The sequence below is a fragment of the Lathamus discolor genome, chromosome W (genome assembly GCF_037157495.1).
Source record: "Lathamus discolor isolate bLatDis1 chromosome W, bLatDis1.hap1, whole genome shotgun sequence".
Lineage (NCBI taxonomy): Eukaryota > Metazoa > Chordata > Aves > Psittaciformes > Psittacidae > Lathamus > Lathamus discolor.
In genome coordinates, this window is record NC_088908.1 from 22,269,915 (window position 1) to 22,286,937 (window position 17,023).

General features: G+C 49.3%; 1 protein-coding gene across 1 annotated transcript; it reads left to right on the forward strand.

The window, feature by feature from the left end:
• Positions 1 to 1,617: 1,617 nt before the first annotated feature.
• LOC136004358 (E3 ubiquitin-protein ligase RNF166-like) lies at positions 1,618 to 16,009 on the forward strand. The gene is given in 7 exon segments (XM_065660828.1): positions 1,618 to 1,685; positions 1,687 to 1,737; positions 3,076 to 3,232; positions 12,970 to 13,082; positions 13,450 to 13,564; positions 14,068 to 14,175; positions 15,095 to 16,009. Coding segments are annotated over 7 exon segments (678 nt in total). The 3' UTR covers positions 15,161 to 16,009.
• Positions 16,010 to 17,023: the final 1,014 nt, after the last annotated feature.

Consider the following 17,023-nt stretch of genomic DNA (forward strand, 5'->3'; position numbering starts at 1 on the left):
GACCGGTCAGCCTTACCTCCATCCCTGGAAAGATGATGGAACAACTTATTCTTGACTCCATCACTAGGCATATCAAGGATGAGGGGGTCATTAAGAACAGCCAACATGGTTTTATGAGGGGGAAGTCATGTATGACCAACCTTATAGCCTTCTATGAGGAAGTGACTAGGTGGAGGGATGATGGTAGAGCGGTAGATGTAGTTTTTCTTGATTTCAGTAAGGCATTTGATACTGTCTCCCACAGCATCCTCACAGATAAGCTAAGGAAGTGTGGGCTTGACGATCAAGTAGTGAGGTGGATCGAGAACTGGTTGAAAGGAAGAAGGCAGAGAGTTGTGGTCAATGGCGCAGAATCTAGCTGGAGGTCTGTGACTAGTGGAGTCCCTCAGGGGTCGGTGCTGGGACCGGTGCTGTTTAATATTTTCATCAATGACCTGGATGAGGGAACTGAGTGCACCCTCAGCAAGTTTGCTGATGACACAAAACTGGGAGGAGTGGCTGACACACCAGAGGACTGTGCTGCCATTCAGCGAGACCTGGACAGGCTGGAGAGTTGGGCGGGGAGAAACTTGATGAAATTTAACAAGGGCAAGTGTAGAGTCTTGCATCTGGGGAAGAACAACCCCATGTACCAGTACAGGTTGGGGGTTGACCTGCTGGAAAGTAGTGAAGGGGAAAGGGACCTGGGGGTCCTGGTGGATAGGAGGATGACCATGAGCCAGCAATGTGCTCTTGTGGCCAAGAAGGCAAATGGCATCTTAGGGTGCATTAGAAAGGGAGTGGTTAGTAGGTCAAGAGAGGTTCTCCTCCCCCTCTACTCAGCCTTGGTGAGGCCGCATCTGGAATATTGCGTCCAGTTCTGGGCCCCTCTGTTCAAGAAGGACAGGGAATTGCTTGAAGGAGTCCAGCGCAGAGCCACAAAGATGATTAAGGGAGTGGAACATCTCCCTTATGAGGAGAGGCTGAGGGAGCTGGGTCTCTTTAGCTTGCAAAAGAGGAGACTGAGGGGTGACCTCATCAATGTTTACAAATATGTGAAGGGTAGGTGTCAGGATGATGGAGCTAGGCTTTTTTCAGTGATATCCAGTGATAGGACAAGGGGCAATGGGTGTAAACTGGAACATAGGAAGTTCCACGTTAACATCAGGAAGAACTTCTTTACTGTAAGAGTGACAGAGCACTGGAACAGGTTGCCCAGGGGGGTTGTGGAGTCTCCTACACTGGAGATATTCAAGGCCCGCCTGGACAAGTTCCTGTGTGATGTACTGTAGGTTACCCTGCTCTTGCAGGGGGGTTGGACTAGATGATCTTTTGAGGTCCCTTCCAACCCTTGGGATTCTGTGATTCTGTGATTCTGTGATTGCTGAATCGAAGGTCTCAAATCTTCCTGTTTTGTGACTTCTACACAATAGGTGTCAAGCCTTGTTTACATTACCGGATATCTGCAGTTAGCATCAGGCTTAGCATCAGCATATCTATACGTCCGTGCTTGAGGTTACAACCTTGCATAAGCATGTGTTAGTTTAAAGTTTATCTTGGTTAATACAGTTAAATGCAAAAATAAATTCAATAGTTTTCTAAGTTACTGACACGAGTCACACCCACATTCCTCACACCATGTTCCGGAGCCTGTTGGTGGCGGCGGTACAGCGGCCCCAGACCCCGGGCGGGTCCCCTCGGTCGCCCCTGCCTGGAGGTCTTCCATCGCGCCGTCGGTATCGCGGGATGCGGACACACGTGAGTCGGGGCGGCAGCGGGGGGCGACCGAGGGGACCTGCCTGGGGCCTGGGGCCTGGGGCCGCTGTGTCGCCGCCACCAACACCCATCCCAGTACCGGGACCCCCATGCCAACACCCCCATCCCGGCACGAAGACCCCAATTGCACCCCTCAGCTGGCATCTGTTCTTAGCTCCAAGCCTGGTGCAGGGATCCTCATTCATCCCTCTCCCATCAGCCCAGGACCCTCCATCTCCCCCCCCCCCCCCTTCATCCTGGTACTGGGGCCCCTAGCCCATCCCCCGTTTGGTGCTTGGCATCCCTCCCTGCTGCTCATCCTCCAGCTGCTCTATCAGCATCGGGCACCCTATCCTGAAACCTCTTTCCCTCCTGGTGAGCTGGGTGCTGCCTTGTGTGTGTCCCCCCCGTTTTCCCCCACCTGGACCTGGTGTGGGGTGCACCCAAGGGTCCTACCTCACTGACCACCCCAGCCCCCTTCTTCCTCTGTGCCCACACCTGGTTCCTGCCCCCAGTGTCTCCTCCAGAACCTGCTACCAGCACCCCATCAGCGCCGGCTGGGGTCTAACCTGGGTGGGAATCCCACCCTGACCCCCATGGGTACTTTGTACTGCTCCCATGACCCCTGGTACCTGGGGCGAGGCTGTCTGAAGCGCTGCCACAGAGAGCTGGGGTCCCCTTGTCTTCCTTTCCCATCTTGTTTCTGAGATATCTTGATCTTCCCCAGCATGGTCTCACTCTTCCCCATTTCTACTGTGTTTGGGGCTGGGGGTGCTTCACAGGGGTGGTGAAAGGGACCTGGGGCAAGGGGTCCCTCAGCAGAGGCTCAGCAGCAACATTTCATTCCCCTGTTCTGGGTGATGTGAGGTAGGCAGCAGAGGGGATGGGGATGCCATGACCATTGACTTAGTGGGGATTGAGCTGCTTTGCCTTGTGCCCTGGGGTTCCTGTCTGTGCTTCCTCTCCACTGCTTTGATTACTCGTCCATGCTCCTGCAGGCATAAGGACCTTGAAAGGAGGTTAACCAGTCTCTAATGTGCTTACTGCCTTTATTCCTGTGTGGCCTGGATGCTCAGCATGAGTTGTTTGGCTCTGTTCAAATCTGCTCCCAGCCTCAGGTCTCAGAGCGGCTACATTACATGTGCCCCAGCAGTGCCTGGCCTCCCTGCACCCTCTCCCAAGCTCCCAGTTCTCCCTGTGGGGATGCTGATCCCTGGGCTTTGGGACTACCCTGCAGCCTGGGGTGTGCAGGAGTCTCTGGAAATGGGTGTGCCCTGGGGCTGGGGTCCTGCTCCACCTCACTCCTCCTGGGCTGCTCAGTGCCACTGTCTGTGCCCCCAGGTTTTGTGAGGAGTGCCTGCAGCCCTGCCTGCAAGTGCCATCCCCTCTCTGCCCACTCTGCCACATGCCCTTCGATCCCAAGAAGGTGGAGAAGGCTTCCAGCTTAGAGAAACAGCTTTTGTCCTACAAGGCTCCCTGCAGAGGCTGCAGCAAGAAGGTAAAGATTATGGTGGAAGGCTGCCTGTAAATATCCTACTGCCAATGCCACAGCTGTAGGTTTCTCCTGGGTTCAGCAGTAGCAGTCATTTTTCTCCTTCTTAGTAGCTGGTGCAGTGCTGAGTTTTTGACTTTCAGACTGGGAACAGCACTGATAACTGTGATGATTTAAGCCCAACTGGCAACCCAGAACCACGCAGTCACTGGCTCACTCCCCCTATTCCTCCCCCCGCTCCTGGAGGGATGGGGAGGAGAATCAAAAGAATGTAACTCCCACAGGTTGAGACAAGAACAGTCCAGTAACTAAGGTATAACACAAACCACTACTGCTACCACCAATAATAATAATGATAAGGGAAATAACAAGGGAAGAGAATACAACCGCTCACCACCCGCCAACCGGTACCCAGCCCCACCCGAGCAGCGATTTAGCCCTTCCGGGGTAACTGCCCCCAGTTTATATAGTGGGCATGACGTGCTGTGGTATGGAATACCTCTTTGGCTAGTTTGGGTCAGGTGTCCTGTCTCTGCTTCCTCCTGGCTTCCCATCCTACCTGGCAGAGCATGAGACTCACAAAGTCCTTGGTCAGAGTAAACATGACTGAGCAGCAACTGAAAAAGTCAGTGTTATCAGTGTTGTTCCCAGGCTGAAAGTCAAAAACACAGCACTGCACTAGCTACTAAGAAGGAGAAAAATGACTGCTACTGCTGAACCCAGGACAGTATCCACCCCTTATTCCACACCATTCACATCATGCTCAGATCCCACATTTTTCAATATACCATCACTCTTATCTCATATATATATATACACATACACACACACAGATATCATTCCTTAGAGCATGGACCAATCCCTATAAAGCTGCTGAGTCCATCCAGTCCATGATGTCTGGCTCCATCTCTTGTAACAGGCTTTCAGAGCAGGAGAGGCTCTGTGCAGTGTTGGATTGTTGCCTGCTGAAGATACCGCAAAATTCGTCTGGATTCATCAAAGTTCATTCTTTGTTGGGATGATGGACAGAGGGAAGTCATGGCCAATCGCTGGTGACCTGAAGACATCTAGTTGGTGGGCTATAGAAGTGCTACATAGCAGGCAACAGCATGCAATTTAGTTCATTGGCTGTTTTTCCCTAAAATCAAGTCCCCTTGACGCACACATTGGACTTCCCCATCTGTGGAGAGGTGGCTGGCAGGGAGGGGTCATGTTCCCATCAACGAGCTGAAATAGAACATTTGTTTAGAGAATGGTGTAGACTTACTAGCACCAGATAATGAGGAACTGAGGGACATCTGGAGGGAAGCGCCATGCTCTGGCCAATTACAGACAAGGACACTAACTAATAAACAAGATAAGCACATAAAAATAGAGAATATAAGAGTACACAGTTTAAATGTAAAAATAATGAGCTTACGCAATGCCTTATTTGTGCCAGAACCAATCAAGTGCCTAGTATTTGCATATTCACTGTTATATTAACCAAAGGTAGAAGCCCAATAAATGAATCGTGCTTATTGATCACAATGGTCGTGTTGATTCCTCCCTGCTGCAACAAATTGGTGCTCGAACTAGGGACCCTCTTGATGTTGCTTGACTGAGCGAAGAAGACAGCTGGAATAGGAGGGGAGTGGACCGATTGGAACAGGAACCCAGGTACCTTTAAAGGCTGGGAAGACAGCAGGGATCGGGAAAGCTCCGAAGAATGCAGCCTTCAGAAGGCAAAGAACGCTTCGCTGCTGGCAGCGTCGGTTCCGAAAGCCTGAGCAAGATTTTACTTGGCTCGCCGCCCGTATTTTGTCTGCCTCCTGGTGAGCTGCACTGGCGCCAACGTCTTATGAGTTGAGAAAAAGTTGAGTAATAATTGAGTAATAATGGATAGAGAGGCAGCATATAATTTATTTAAGTGCTTCTTAGAGAAGCGGCAAGTGGATAAGGAATTGGACTTAACGAAGGGATTAAAGGCTCTGTTAGAATATGCGAGAGAGTTAGGTTGTTTCCGAGATCCTAACGATGTATTTGATCTACCCGAATGGAGGAAGTTTGGGGATGAGCTTTGGAATAGAGTGATTGATGATAATAAGCAAGCGAAAAAAAAAATGTGCTAAAGACTGGAGGACAGTTATTAATTGCCTACATAAGTATGCAGTACTTCAACTCTTCCGACATATCCTCTCTGCGAGAGGGATAGCGTATGATGAAGCTATGCTAAAAAGATTGTTGCTCTGGATTAAGGAGATGGACTTAATCCAGGGGGTTCGAGAAGCCTTTGAGCTTGGGACTTGGGAAAAAATCGCTAAGGAAGAAGTCTCTGTTTTATGGATGTTTTCAGTCCTTAAGGTGAAGGGAGCAACCTTTAAAGATACAGACTTAAATTTAATGTTGAAATGGTTGAAGACGCATTATCCAGAGACTGATGAGTCTACCGTATCTGAGGTCTCTTTGTGGAATAGTGCACGAGTTAAGTTGTGGGACGCAGCCACAAAAGGCGGTGACACTGTGAAACATTTGTTAGTCATTTGGAAAACTATTTTAGAGGCGTTAAAGTCAAAAAGTGAGATCGTGGAACCCAATGTCCCCCCCCACCCCTGGCCACCCCTGAGCCTCTGCCAGTTGCCGCCGCGTCTGCGAAGACTGAGTACAGAGATGAAGACAGTCTTTTTGACCCGGGCCCTATTGACCCCAAGAAGGAGCCTGTGCGTGCTCATCAGGCTGCTGTTGCTGCTCCTGAGGTTTTGACGCCTGTTAATTCTGATGCTGACCTGGATGGGCCTTTTGACATGGAGCCGGAAAAGAAGCCTGATTTATATCCCCCAGATCCTCATGATAAATGGGCAGCTGTAAAGGGAGAAGCGAGATGGGTGGGGGATGCAGATGTATTGTGTGCTTTCCCTGTGATGTATGTGCTGGATCAAGACCCGCGGTGGGAAGGTCTCTCGTATACCCTTATCAGGGGTATCGGGAGGACCGTGGTGGACCGTGGAGGACCGTGGACTTAGGGTCCCATATACAACTCATTTGATACAGTCTCTCTGTGATACTCATGTACTAGAAGTTAGCAAATATGTCTATGATTCTATTGATGCTTGGAAACCTTTATAGATATTGCTGGCCACTTCTTCTGACATAGACTGGCCACCTGTGTCAGAATGAGTGTGCATTTTGGTCAGTATAAAAGCCCAAGCCTCATGCGATGTGGGGGAGGCAGAGCCTCTGCGGGGACGCTCGCTAGGGCTGAGCCTGCCACCTCACACTGCGATGATGCTTGTTGGAGCTGGTTTCCTGATAGTTTTCACAGAGTACTTGTGCCACGTTCTGTACGTGGGACTGTGTAGTGGGAGTAATGATTGTCTGAATTTTGTGTTTCAAATATTGTAGTTGTGTGGAGTGTGCTTGGGGGATCCCATAAGTATGTGTGTGTGATGAGGGCAGATGGCGTTCTATGTATTTTTTTTTTGTTATCATGTACATGTAAAAGTTTTTAACAGGTAGCGGTTTAACATTTCAGGCAAGAAAGGGTTAATGCAAAAGTGTGGTTGCTGACAGGTATTTATGTTTGCTGCTGAAGCAGGCAGGCAGCTGTAGCTGCTGCCGAGCAGGCTGCTGTTTGTAGCTGTGCAAAGCGGAGTGAACAACTTCTGGAAAAAAAAAAAAAAAAAGGGGAGAGAATTAAAAAAGGTAAAGTTGCACAGCACAGGTAGACAAATGCGAATCCAGGTGATTTTGATTGTTTGCAGGCATTGCAGGAAAAGATTCTCGCCTTTCCTGTTAAGTACCAGATTAATGCTCAAGGTCAGGCAGTAAACGCTGAAATGTCTCCCTTAAATTGGAAATTGCTATCTCAGTTAAGGCAAACTGTTTTTTCTACAGGCATTCAGTTTGAACCCACTAGGCAAATGTTGTCATATGTTTGGGGAACAGATTTGCTGTTATATTAAAAGTATTGTGAAATTAATCCTCACCCCTTCGCAGTTGTTGTTATGGAACATGTATTGGCAGAAAGCCTGTCAAGAGGCGGTTGCAGTTCAGCGAGGCCAGGGAGATCCCCTGATTGGGGTGCAATTACAACACCTGATGGGAACTGGACAGTTCTCCACTAAGGAGGCTCAAGTCCAGCTAGGTCCAGAATTGTTAAAAGAATCTATGAGACTAGCCTTGCGAGCTCTATCACAGATTAAAGATACTAGTGCAGCTCCTGCCTACATGAAAGTGACACAGAAAAAGGACGAGCCCTTCAGTACCTTTGTGGATAGGGTAGCTGATGCTATAAGGAAGTCAGGTACTCCAGAATACATGCATGGTATTTTACTGCATCAGTGTGCAATACAGAACTGTAATGATGCTGTAAGGCAGATACTTGCTCAGTTACCTGCAAATGCCACTGTAGAAGAGATGTTAGTACGAATGGCACGGGTACCTATGGGGCATCAGGCAATGTTGGTTGAGGCAGTAAAAGCAGTGGGAGAGGCAATTCAAAAAAAGTCATTCGCAAATATTAGCGGCCTTGGCACCTTTGCAAGCCACCGGTATGGTCATGGGTCCTCGATGTTTTAGATGTGGTCAAAATGGGCACATGAGAAAAGATTGCTACCACTCGGTTTGGTGCCCTAATTGTCAAATGGATAGCCATTGTACTGCTACCTGTCGATGCAAACAAAACCGGTCGGGAAACAGGCAACGGAGCGCCAAGACCCGTCGCACGATGATCCCAAGCATGAGTCCCACAGCCCCTGCGCCTCAACCTATGTACGCAGCAAGTCAAACTCCATTGCCTTGCAACCAGCCACCACCGACAACCTCTGAATGGACTTGGCAACCACAGTAGACACTACTTTGTAGTTTTTGTCATCAGTGTGACCCTACAATAGAATTGTATTGTGGTGGTTGTCAATCTACAAGGCATCTTCACCAGAGTTGGCTGAAACAAAGACTTTTTGTATAGTCTGTCAAAATAACTTTTATGTAATCCGCTTATAATGCTTCGAAAATATTTAGCTGATTTTAGAAGTACAGATTTTGAATTACTCGAGTTATTTGAAAATCAAAGTTCGCTTCATAGAGCTGCATATGCGTTTGCTTTACAGGCTGCTTCGCCGTTATAGGTCTCATAATTATAAGAAGTTTGTTGCTTTGTTGTGCTTTGCAATGTTGTTCTGCTTGTTTAAAACGACTCCTGACTCAGTCCTTATTCCTTCATAAAGAAAAAGGGGGAATTGTGGAGAGGTGGCTGGCAGGGAGGGGTCGCGTTCCCATCAACGAGCTGAAATAGAACATTTGTTTAGAGAATGGTGTAGACTTACTAGCACCAGATAATGAGGAACTGAGGGACATCTGGAGGGAAGCACCATGCTCTGGCCAATTACAGACAAGGACACTAACTAATCAACAAGATAAGCACATAAAAATAGAGAATATAAGAGTACACAGTTTAAATGTAAAAATAATGAGCTTACACAATGCCTTATTTGTGCCAGAACCAATCAAGTGCCTAGTATTTGCATATTCACTGTTATATTAACCGAAGGCAGAAGCCCAATAAACGAATCGTGCTTATTGATCACAATGGTCGTGTTGATTCCTCCCTGCTGCAACACCCATCTTCCCGCACTACACACCAAGGATGTCCAGGTCCCTGAGGAAAAGCAATCCCACGAGTGGGTTTGCCTTCACCTGAAGCAGGAATAACCCAGACTGTCTTCCCCAGCAAATTCTTTATGTGCAACACAGGAATTTTGTCCCCTTCTACAGTATGTAAAAGTTCTGACTGGGCTGGGCCAGCCCTGTTGGCAGATCCTCTGGTGTTGACCAACCAGGTGGCCTTTGCTAAATGTGTATCCCAATGTTTGAAAGTCCCACCACCCATTGCTCTCAGTGTAGTTTTTAACAGCCCATTGTCCCATTCGATTTTCCCAGAGGCTGGTGGATGGTAGGGAATGTGATATACCCACTCAATGCCAGGCTCTTTGGCCCAAGTGTCTATAAGGCTCTTCCGGAAATGAGTCCCACTGTCTGACTCAATTCTCTCTGGGATGCCATGTCGTCACAGAGTCTGTTTCTCAAGGCCCAGGATGGTGTTCCAGGCAGTGGCGTGGGGCACAGCGTATGTTTCTAGCCATCTGGTGGTTGCTTCCACCATAGTAAGCACATGGCGCTTGCCTTGGCGGGTTGGTGGGAGTGTGATATAGTCAATCTGCCTGGCCTCCCCATATTTGTACTTCAGCTATTGTCCTCCATACCAAAGAGTTTTTAACCGCTTGGCTTGTTTAATTGCAGCACGTTTCACAGTCGTGAATAACCTGGGCAATAGTGTCCATTGTTAAGTCCACCCCTCGATCAAGAGCCCATCTCTGTGTTGCACCTACTGCTGAACCCAGGACACCAGTCCATGATGACTTCTAGAATTCCTGGACAACTGGGATTTCCTATTTGAGCTCGTTGTGTAATTAGTGCAGCCCATTTATTCCATGTGGCATCGGTTGCATGATGTGTAGAGGAGACCCTGACTTTGAACATCCAGCCCAGCACGGGCAACTGGGGTGCCAGGCGGAGCCTTGCTTCAGTGCCAGTCACTTCCGAAGCAGCTTGAACCCCTTCATAGACCGCCAGTATCTCTTTTTCAGTTGGGATATAGCTGTCTTCAGATCCTCTGTATCCCCAACTCCAAAAGCTGAGGGGTCGACCTCGAGTCTCCCCTGGAGCTTTCTGCCAGAGGCTCCAGGTAGGACCATTCTCCCCAGCTGCGGTGTACAGTACATTTTTTACATCTGGCCCGGTCCGGACTAGTCCAAGGGCTGCTGCATGAACTATCTCTCATTTAATTTGCTCAGGGCCCCATTTGTTATCATTCTTCTTCTGGGTCACATGATAGAGAGGGCTTACAATCAAAGTGTAATTTGGGATGTGCGTTCTCCAGAACCCCACAACACCCAAGAAAGCATGTGTTTCTTTCTTCTTATTTGTTGGACACATTGCTGTTATCTTGTTGATCACATCTGTGAGAATCTGGGGACGTCCATCTTGCCATTTTATTCCCAAAAATTGAATCTCCTGTGTAGGTCCCTTAACCTTACTCCATTTAATGGCAAAACAGGCTTTCAGCAGGATTGGGATTATTTTCCTCCCTTTCTCAAAAACTTCTGCTGCATCATACCACAGTAGCTGCGCTGTCTGTTGCTTTGCCCTCAGATCCGGGGACATTTTTGTCCTTTTGAAGGTGCTGGATAGTGTTGAACAAGGCCCTCTAAGCATAGGCCAAGCCCCAGCACGTTGCCATGATTTGTCTATCTCTGGTATGGCCAGAATGACAACACACCTTATTTAAGCGTTTTACTAATTTTTCTGGATTTTGCACTTGTTCAGTGGTGAAATTCCAAAGCACTGGAGTGGCCCACTGACCTAGATACTTTCCCATACTATCCCATACACCCTGCTACTCATGGCTGTCCAGCCTCAGGGAAAATCTCTTGGTCCTCCTATATCACTGTCTAACCCCAGACAAGACCCAAACCTGACTCTGCTTAACTCTTGAAATCAGACGAAATGGTCCTTGGCAAAACACACACTGTATGCTTGCCAACATGGTGATCCCCACCACAATCAGCAAACAGGTCTCAAGGGTATTTAAAGGCCATTCAAAACCTTCAAAACTCAAAAGATGCTGTAAACGGTCTGCGGGGTGGGGGAGCTGGGAGGGTAAGAGAATGTCTCCTTCACAGGTTGACCACCTGAGAAGGAGAAAAAAGATTTGTAATTGCTAAGCACTTCTATTATATACCTCCCAAAGTATAAAGGTGGTGACCACACTGGGAACATAAGCCAGATAATTTTCATGGTCAATGATTCTATTGTCTTACAAGTCATTACCATAAAGTACAATGAGGCAAGAACCTTAGCCCAAGCCCCCCACTTGATAAACACTAAAACAACAAATACAGGCTGTAAGTAAGGTAGGATATAGTGAAACTGTGAGATCAAGCGAAACAACTTTGAGAGCCAATAAATCAGCATTGTGACAAGTGACTATTAATCTAAAACAATGAATGCTTATCACAAATATGATTAGACACCCTCTGGTCAGATCTGTCATTATCTCAAATATTTGTGCCCCAGGTTGGGTGCCAAAAAGACCTGTTGTGGTTTAAGCCCAGGCTCTAAATCAGTCATGCAGTCTACCCCCCCTCCTACCCTTTCTTCTCCCCCCCAGAGGGATGGGGAGGAGAATCGAAAGAATGTAACTCCCACATGGTTTGAGACAAGAACAGTCCAGTAACTAAGGTATAACACAAACCACTACTGCTACCACCAATAATAATAATGATAAGGGAAATAACAAGGGAAGAGAATACAATACCAACCATCGAAACACAGCCCGACCGAGAAGTGAACTCGCCCTTCTGGGTAACTCCCAGTTACATCCCGGGCATGATGTGCTGTGGTATGGAATACCTCTTTGGCTTGTTTGGATCAGGTGTCCTGTCTCTGCTTCCTCCCAGCTTCCCCTCCTCCCTGGCAGAGCATGAGACTCCGAAAGTCCTTGGTCAGACTAAACATTTGAGCAGTAACAGAAAACATCGGTGTTATCAGCAGTGTTCCCAGGCTGAAAGTCAAAACCATAGCACTGCACCAGCTACTACGAATGAGAAAAAAATGACTGCTACTGCTGAACCCAGGACAGGCAGTTACCCAGAAGGGCTAGATCACTGCTCGGTTTGGGCTGGGTATCAGTCAGCAGGTGGTGAGCAGTCGTATTCTCTTCCCTTGTTATTTCCCTTATCATTATTATTCTTGGTGGTAGCAGTAGTGGTTTTATGTTATGCCTTTTGTTACTGGACTATTCTTATCTCAGCCCGTGGGAGTTACACTCTTTTGATTCTCCTCCCCATCCCTCTGCGAGCCTGGGGAGGAAGTGGGGGAGTGAGCTGCATGATTCTGAGTTACTGGCTGGGCTTAAACCATGACAAGGTTGCTTGCTGTCAGTGGCTGGGATTATGGGGTCCCTTGTTCAACATGTCCCCAAACTGCGCCTGCAAGGTGTGTTGTCCCCAGTGCGACAGCTGCTGCCATGAGCCAGGCAAGCGTGGCTGTGTGGAGATAAAGGCACTGCCTCCTGGCTGCCTTTGTCAGCCGACTGCAGCTATTATTAGACAGTGGGGGCCTTCAAAAGGAGGCTGAGGTTTTCCTGCAACACGGGAGAGGCTGAGGCAAACCAGCTCTTCTGCTGCTCCTAATGAGGGTAAGGATTTAGCTCTTGCTTAAGGTGCTGTAATCCCCTGGTCCTGCCTGGCACAGTCTGGTTTGGGATGCTCCAGGGACTGGCTGTAAAGCTGTAATTCATGGTGTATCTCTGCTGATGTGCTTCCTGGCTTCTGTTTGAGGATCTTTTTGTAACTCCCTGTCTGTGGCCCAGGAACAATCCTGTAAGGTGTCAGAGCAGTTTGGGGTTTCTGCCTGTCAGCAGTTCCTCCTTTGCAAAGGAAATGGAGCTAGTGCTACAGTAATGCAACCTGGGTGGCTTGTGTGTGACCTCTGGGGATACATGCAGTGAGCATGTGGCCCCAAATTGCTGTCCTACAAAGAAGAACAGGCTGGTGTAGCGTTTCCACGCTCGTGTGTGTCATCCTGCACAGACCAGTGTTTGTTCTGACGTTGGTGGACCAAAACTGCTCTTCTGAGCTGTAGCAGAGGCTCCAGCACTGCATCTGGAAGGTGACAGGAATGTCTCTTCTCTCCTTGTTCTCCAGGTGACCCTCGCAAAAATGCATTCTCACGTCTTGTCCTGCGTGAAGGTGCAGGAGCAGATGGCCAACTGCCTTAAATTCGTTCCAGTTGTCCCCACGTCCCAGCCTATTCCCAGGTACTGCCACATGTCAGGTAGGGAAACATGTCCCTTCTTGCAGGCTGCACCATCACTCTAGTCCCTTGCAAGCCCTAAAATCCGATCATGTGGTTTACTTTCCCCTGAGAAATCGGAGAGAGAAACATCAGCACCATTTCCCTCCTGGCATCTAGCCCCTGTGCTGCCCTGTGTTTCAGAGCATGGTGTGGGAGGAAGGATTAACCAAACCAGGGTGGTTCAGCCTGTGGCTGGGGTGGGAATGGGCTGGGCTGGTTTTTGCCATGGCTGGATATCACAAAGTTGAGCAGAAGATGGCTGGCTTAATTTGGAAGGAATCAATCGAGTCCTTTCCTGGGGTATCTGAGCCCATCCTTGCTCTCTTTAGTAATATTCCCAATCGCTCGATGTTTGTGTGCCCATCCTGTGGGGCCCGGAACTTGGACCAGCAGGAGCTGGTGAAGCACTGCATGGAGAACCACCACAATGACCCCAACAAAATGGTGAGCAATGATGGGGTGCTGGGAGGAGCTGGTTCTGTGCAGGGTAACTCCTGGAAATCCTAATACACTGTAGCTGATGCTGCAACCAAGGCCACCGGCATGCAGATCTGTGTTTCCAGCTGGTTTAGTTTGTTTTAGATCCCTTTGATGGGAGGTGGGGTCCTGCCCCTGTTTGTTTTGTTAGAGGCTTTCTAGAATGAGCTGCCTCCATCCCCCTGTGCCGGCAACTTGGGTGGTGCTGGATTTCCTCTCCCTATTCACGCTGGGTTGACCAAGGCAGGGAATGTGCAGCTCTGGCACTGTCTCAGGTGCTCGCATACATGTGTAACTTGTCAGCAGGCTAAAAGCAGCCTGAGCCACATGCTAGAAGCTCTGTGCACCAAGAGATCTGCTCGGGGATTTGAGGGACCCCCCTTTTAGTACATCCTCTGCAGATCACCCCTCTGTCAGAAAAAGGTCTGTGCCCATGGGTCACAGTTCCCTTTCATCCCTGACTGCTGCAGGTGTGCCCAGTCTGCTCAGCCATGCCCTGGGGGAACCCCAGCTACAAAAGCACCAACCTCTTCCAGCACCTTCTCCACAGGCACAAGTTTTCCTATGACACCTTTGTGGTATCTGAGCTGAAACGGGATCATCTTCCCCCAGCCTGACCCACTGTGCAGCTCCTTGGGAGGGGAAGGGGACAGATCCTTCTTCAGGCTTTGTGGGAGGCACATGTCACACGTGTAGCCCTGATCAGGAGACCCCCACGGCTGTGGGGATGGGCTCTCCACCTGCCCTGGGGGTGCTTGAGCTGGTCCTCATCAAACACACCAGGAAAACCTCTCTGAAGAAGGAGGAAAATGTTACTGCTCTATGAAGGTGAGCTGTTTCTTCCTGTGCTCCATTTATCTCTTCCCCTGAGGATCTGTAACACAAAACCCCTCTTCTTTGAGGCTTCACAAGCAGTGAGAGAGGAACAGCCCAGCCTCAGGGCTTGGGGGGGCTGGTTGCTGCATGTGGGAAGTGTCCATGGCTCCCCACCTGGGGAGCTGCTGATCCCTCCTGAGTGGGAGTGAGGTTGTGATTGCCCAGCCTTGGCTCCAGGGACTGAGGGGAGGTTTTGTCAGCATCCTGCATTTATTGCAGTGCCATTAGAAGTCAGGGAAAGGAACCTCCAAATACTTACAGAGAAATATCCTTACTTAGGGAGGGATTACTGTGTTGTATAAACCCAAACTGGAGTGCCATGGCCTTGCTAGAAAGCTTTGTCCTTTGGCCACAGCTGCTTGTGTGGGCATGTTTCATCCCTGCCCTCCACCAGGTCTAAGAGCAGGGCTGATGTTGGCAGATTCCAGGATGGAGAGGGACCATGGGCACAAAGGACACCCCAAAGAGCATGGCATTCCTGGGACCCATGTGCTGGAGGAGAGGGAGTCTCGCAGCCTTGGTGGCACCGTAAGGAGCTCCTGCTGTGTCCACCCTGCTGCTTGATGGAGAATCTGCAGCCTGGCTGTGCCACTTCTCCTGACCATCCCTCTCAATTTTTAGGACTATAACACTGACGAGGAGGCAGCATTGCAGGCGGCCCTGGCACTGTCACTCTCTGAGAACTGAGGGTGACTGCGGAGCATCGGACCCCATTACCACCCTGTCTCCTTTTGCACACTCAGCCTTCCTACCAGGGAGGCAAAGAGCTCATCAACCCCCTGGAGACCCGCTGCTCTTCCCTCTCCTCTCTGGGAAAATACCACCCTTTTTAAGAAGGTGGAGTCTCCTTAGCATCGTGCTTGGACCACTGAGTGAGCAGAAACTTTGCTGCAGGGAGGAGAGTGGAGTCAGTGCCAAAGGGCTGGGATCATTCCTCAGTTAGGTATTTCATACCCATATGTGGAGTATATACCTGTGTATAGATCTATTTATTGTTAGATGCTTTTTGGCACCATGTTTTCATGCTCTCTGTTGCAATTGAATGGGTACATAAAACTTGGATACATTTTATGCAGAAATGCCCTAGTTGAAACCTGCAATCATCCATGTCCTTTTGAAAAGGAAGAAAACTGCACAGAGCATCTTTTGGTTTTTAAACTCTACCAGGTTATTGCCAGAGACATTGATCTGTCCCATTCCCTGGGCTGCAGGCAGGAACTGTCTCCTTTGCCTGCTGCTGCCCAGGCCAGGCTGAATCCCAGGGCAGGATGGTTGCCCTCATGCTAGCAATGGGTTCAGAGGAGTCTGCAGGGATGGCATCCAGGGAAACTCACCTTCCTCATTTTGTACCGGCTCTTGTGATACTGAGTTCTTGCATTTTTTCACATTAATCAGCATGATGCTTTTCCCACATTTTATAGAGTGGGAACAGAAGCTGTTATTCTTCACACTGCAATATCTGTCACCAAGGACAAGGGTATTTTTATGGAACATTATTAAGAAAGTCTATTTTTAAAACAAAAATACCCCAAACAAACAAACATGCTCTAGATTTGAAATCAGGTGGGAGGCAGCAGCCAGACCCCAGGCTGGTAGGTGAGACTCTGCAGGGGCTGTGGGAAGCACTTGGATGTCCTCTTCAGTTATTTCTGGGATGTTCCCTTCTCTTGTCAGCAGTTTGGTTTTTGGTCTGTGAAGAAGCAGGCAGGTTAGTTGTGGTGTTCCAGCACTCACTGTGGAGCAACCAGGCTGTGTCTGGGTGATGGGCGTGCAGGAGGAACATCTGCCTGTGCAGGATCCCGTCCCCAACGCTGAGCGTCTTGTCCCCCTGAAATAGGGTATTGCATCTCCCTTTCCCAGGTCTCTCCCTGAGAACAGAGCACACCTGGGCAAATGTTGATCCAAGAGATGCTCTATAGCATCCTGGTGACCTGTCCCCACCATGTCTCTTTCCTCTCTGCCCTGTCTGCTCTTGGTGGGGTTTCCTCTGCTGGGCTGGGAGAGGGTGGAAGAGGGATCTCCACCAAGCCTTGGGCAGGGTGCTGCCAGCCTGAATGTGTCCCCCCCGTGCAGCAGAAATCATGTCCCATATGAAGGGTCATCTCTGGTGCTTGGGGAGAGGAGCTTTGTGCTGGGACCCTGCCACCCTTTAGATTCTCACCAGTGACTGGATCAGCCCAAGGTTTGCAGTGAAGAAACTGTGATACCTTCCAGCAAGGGTTTGCAGGGAAGAGGTGTGGGAGAGCAATCCCTCTGCATGTCCTTGCTCAGAGAAGTGGTTTATCTGAGACCTGGCTCCAGCTCTGCTCTAGCAATACCGTCTTGTTTTTTACTTTTGATTTAAATAATACTGGGTGGTTTGGGGGCTGTGAGCTCCCCGTGCTGCCAGCAACCCTATGAGGAGCATGCAGAGACCATCTGCTTCCCTAGCAGAAGGCAGTGAAAGGGCTGCTCTGTTCCCCTCCCTCAAGCCAGGCTAGTGAGAAGGGGTGGGGTCTTCTCTACCAGCATTGCTGGCACCTGCCTGGCCCAGGAAATGGCCCTGGTGGG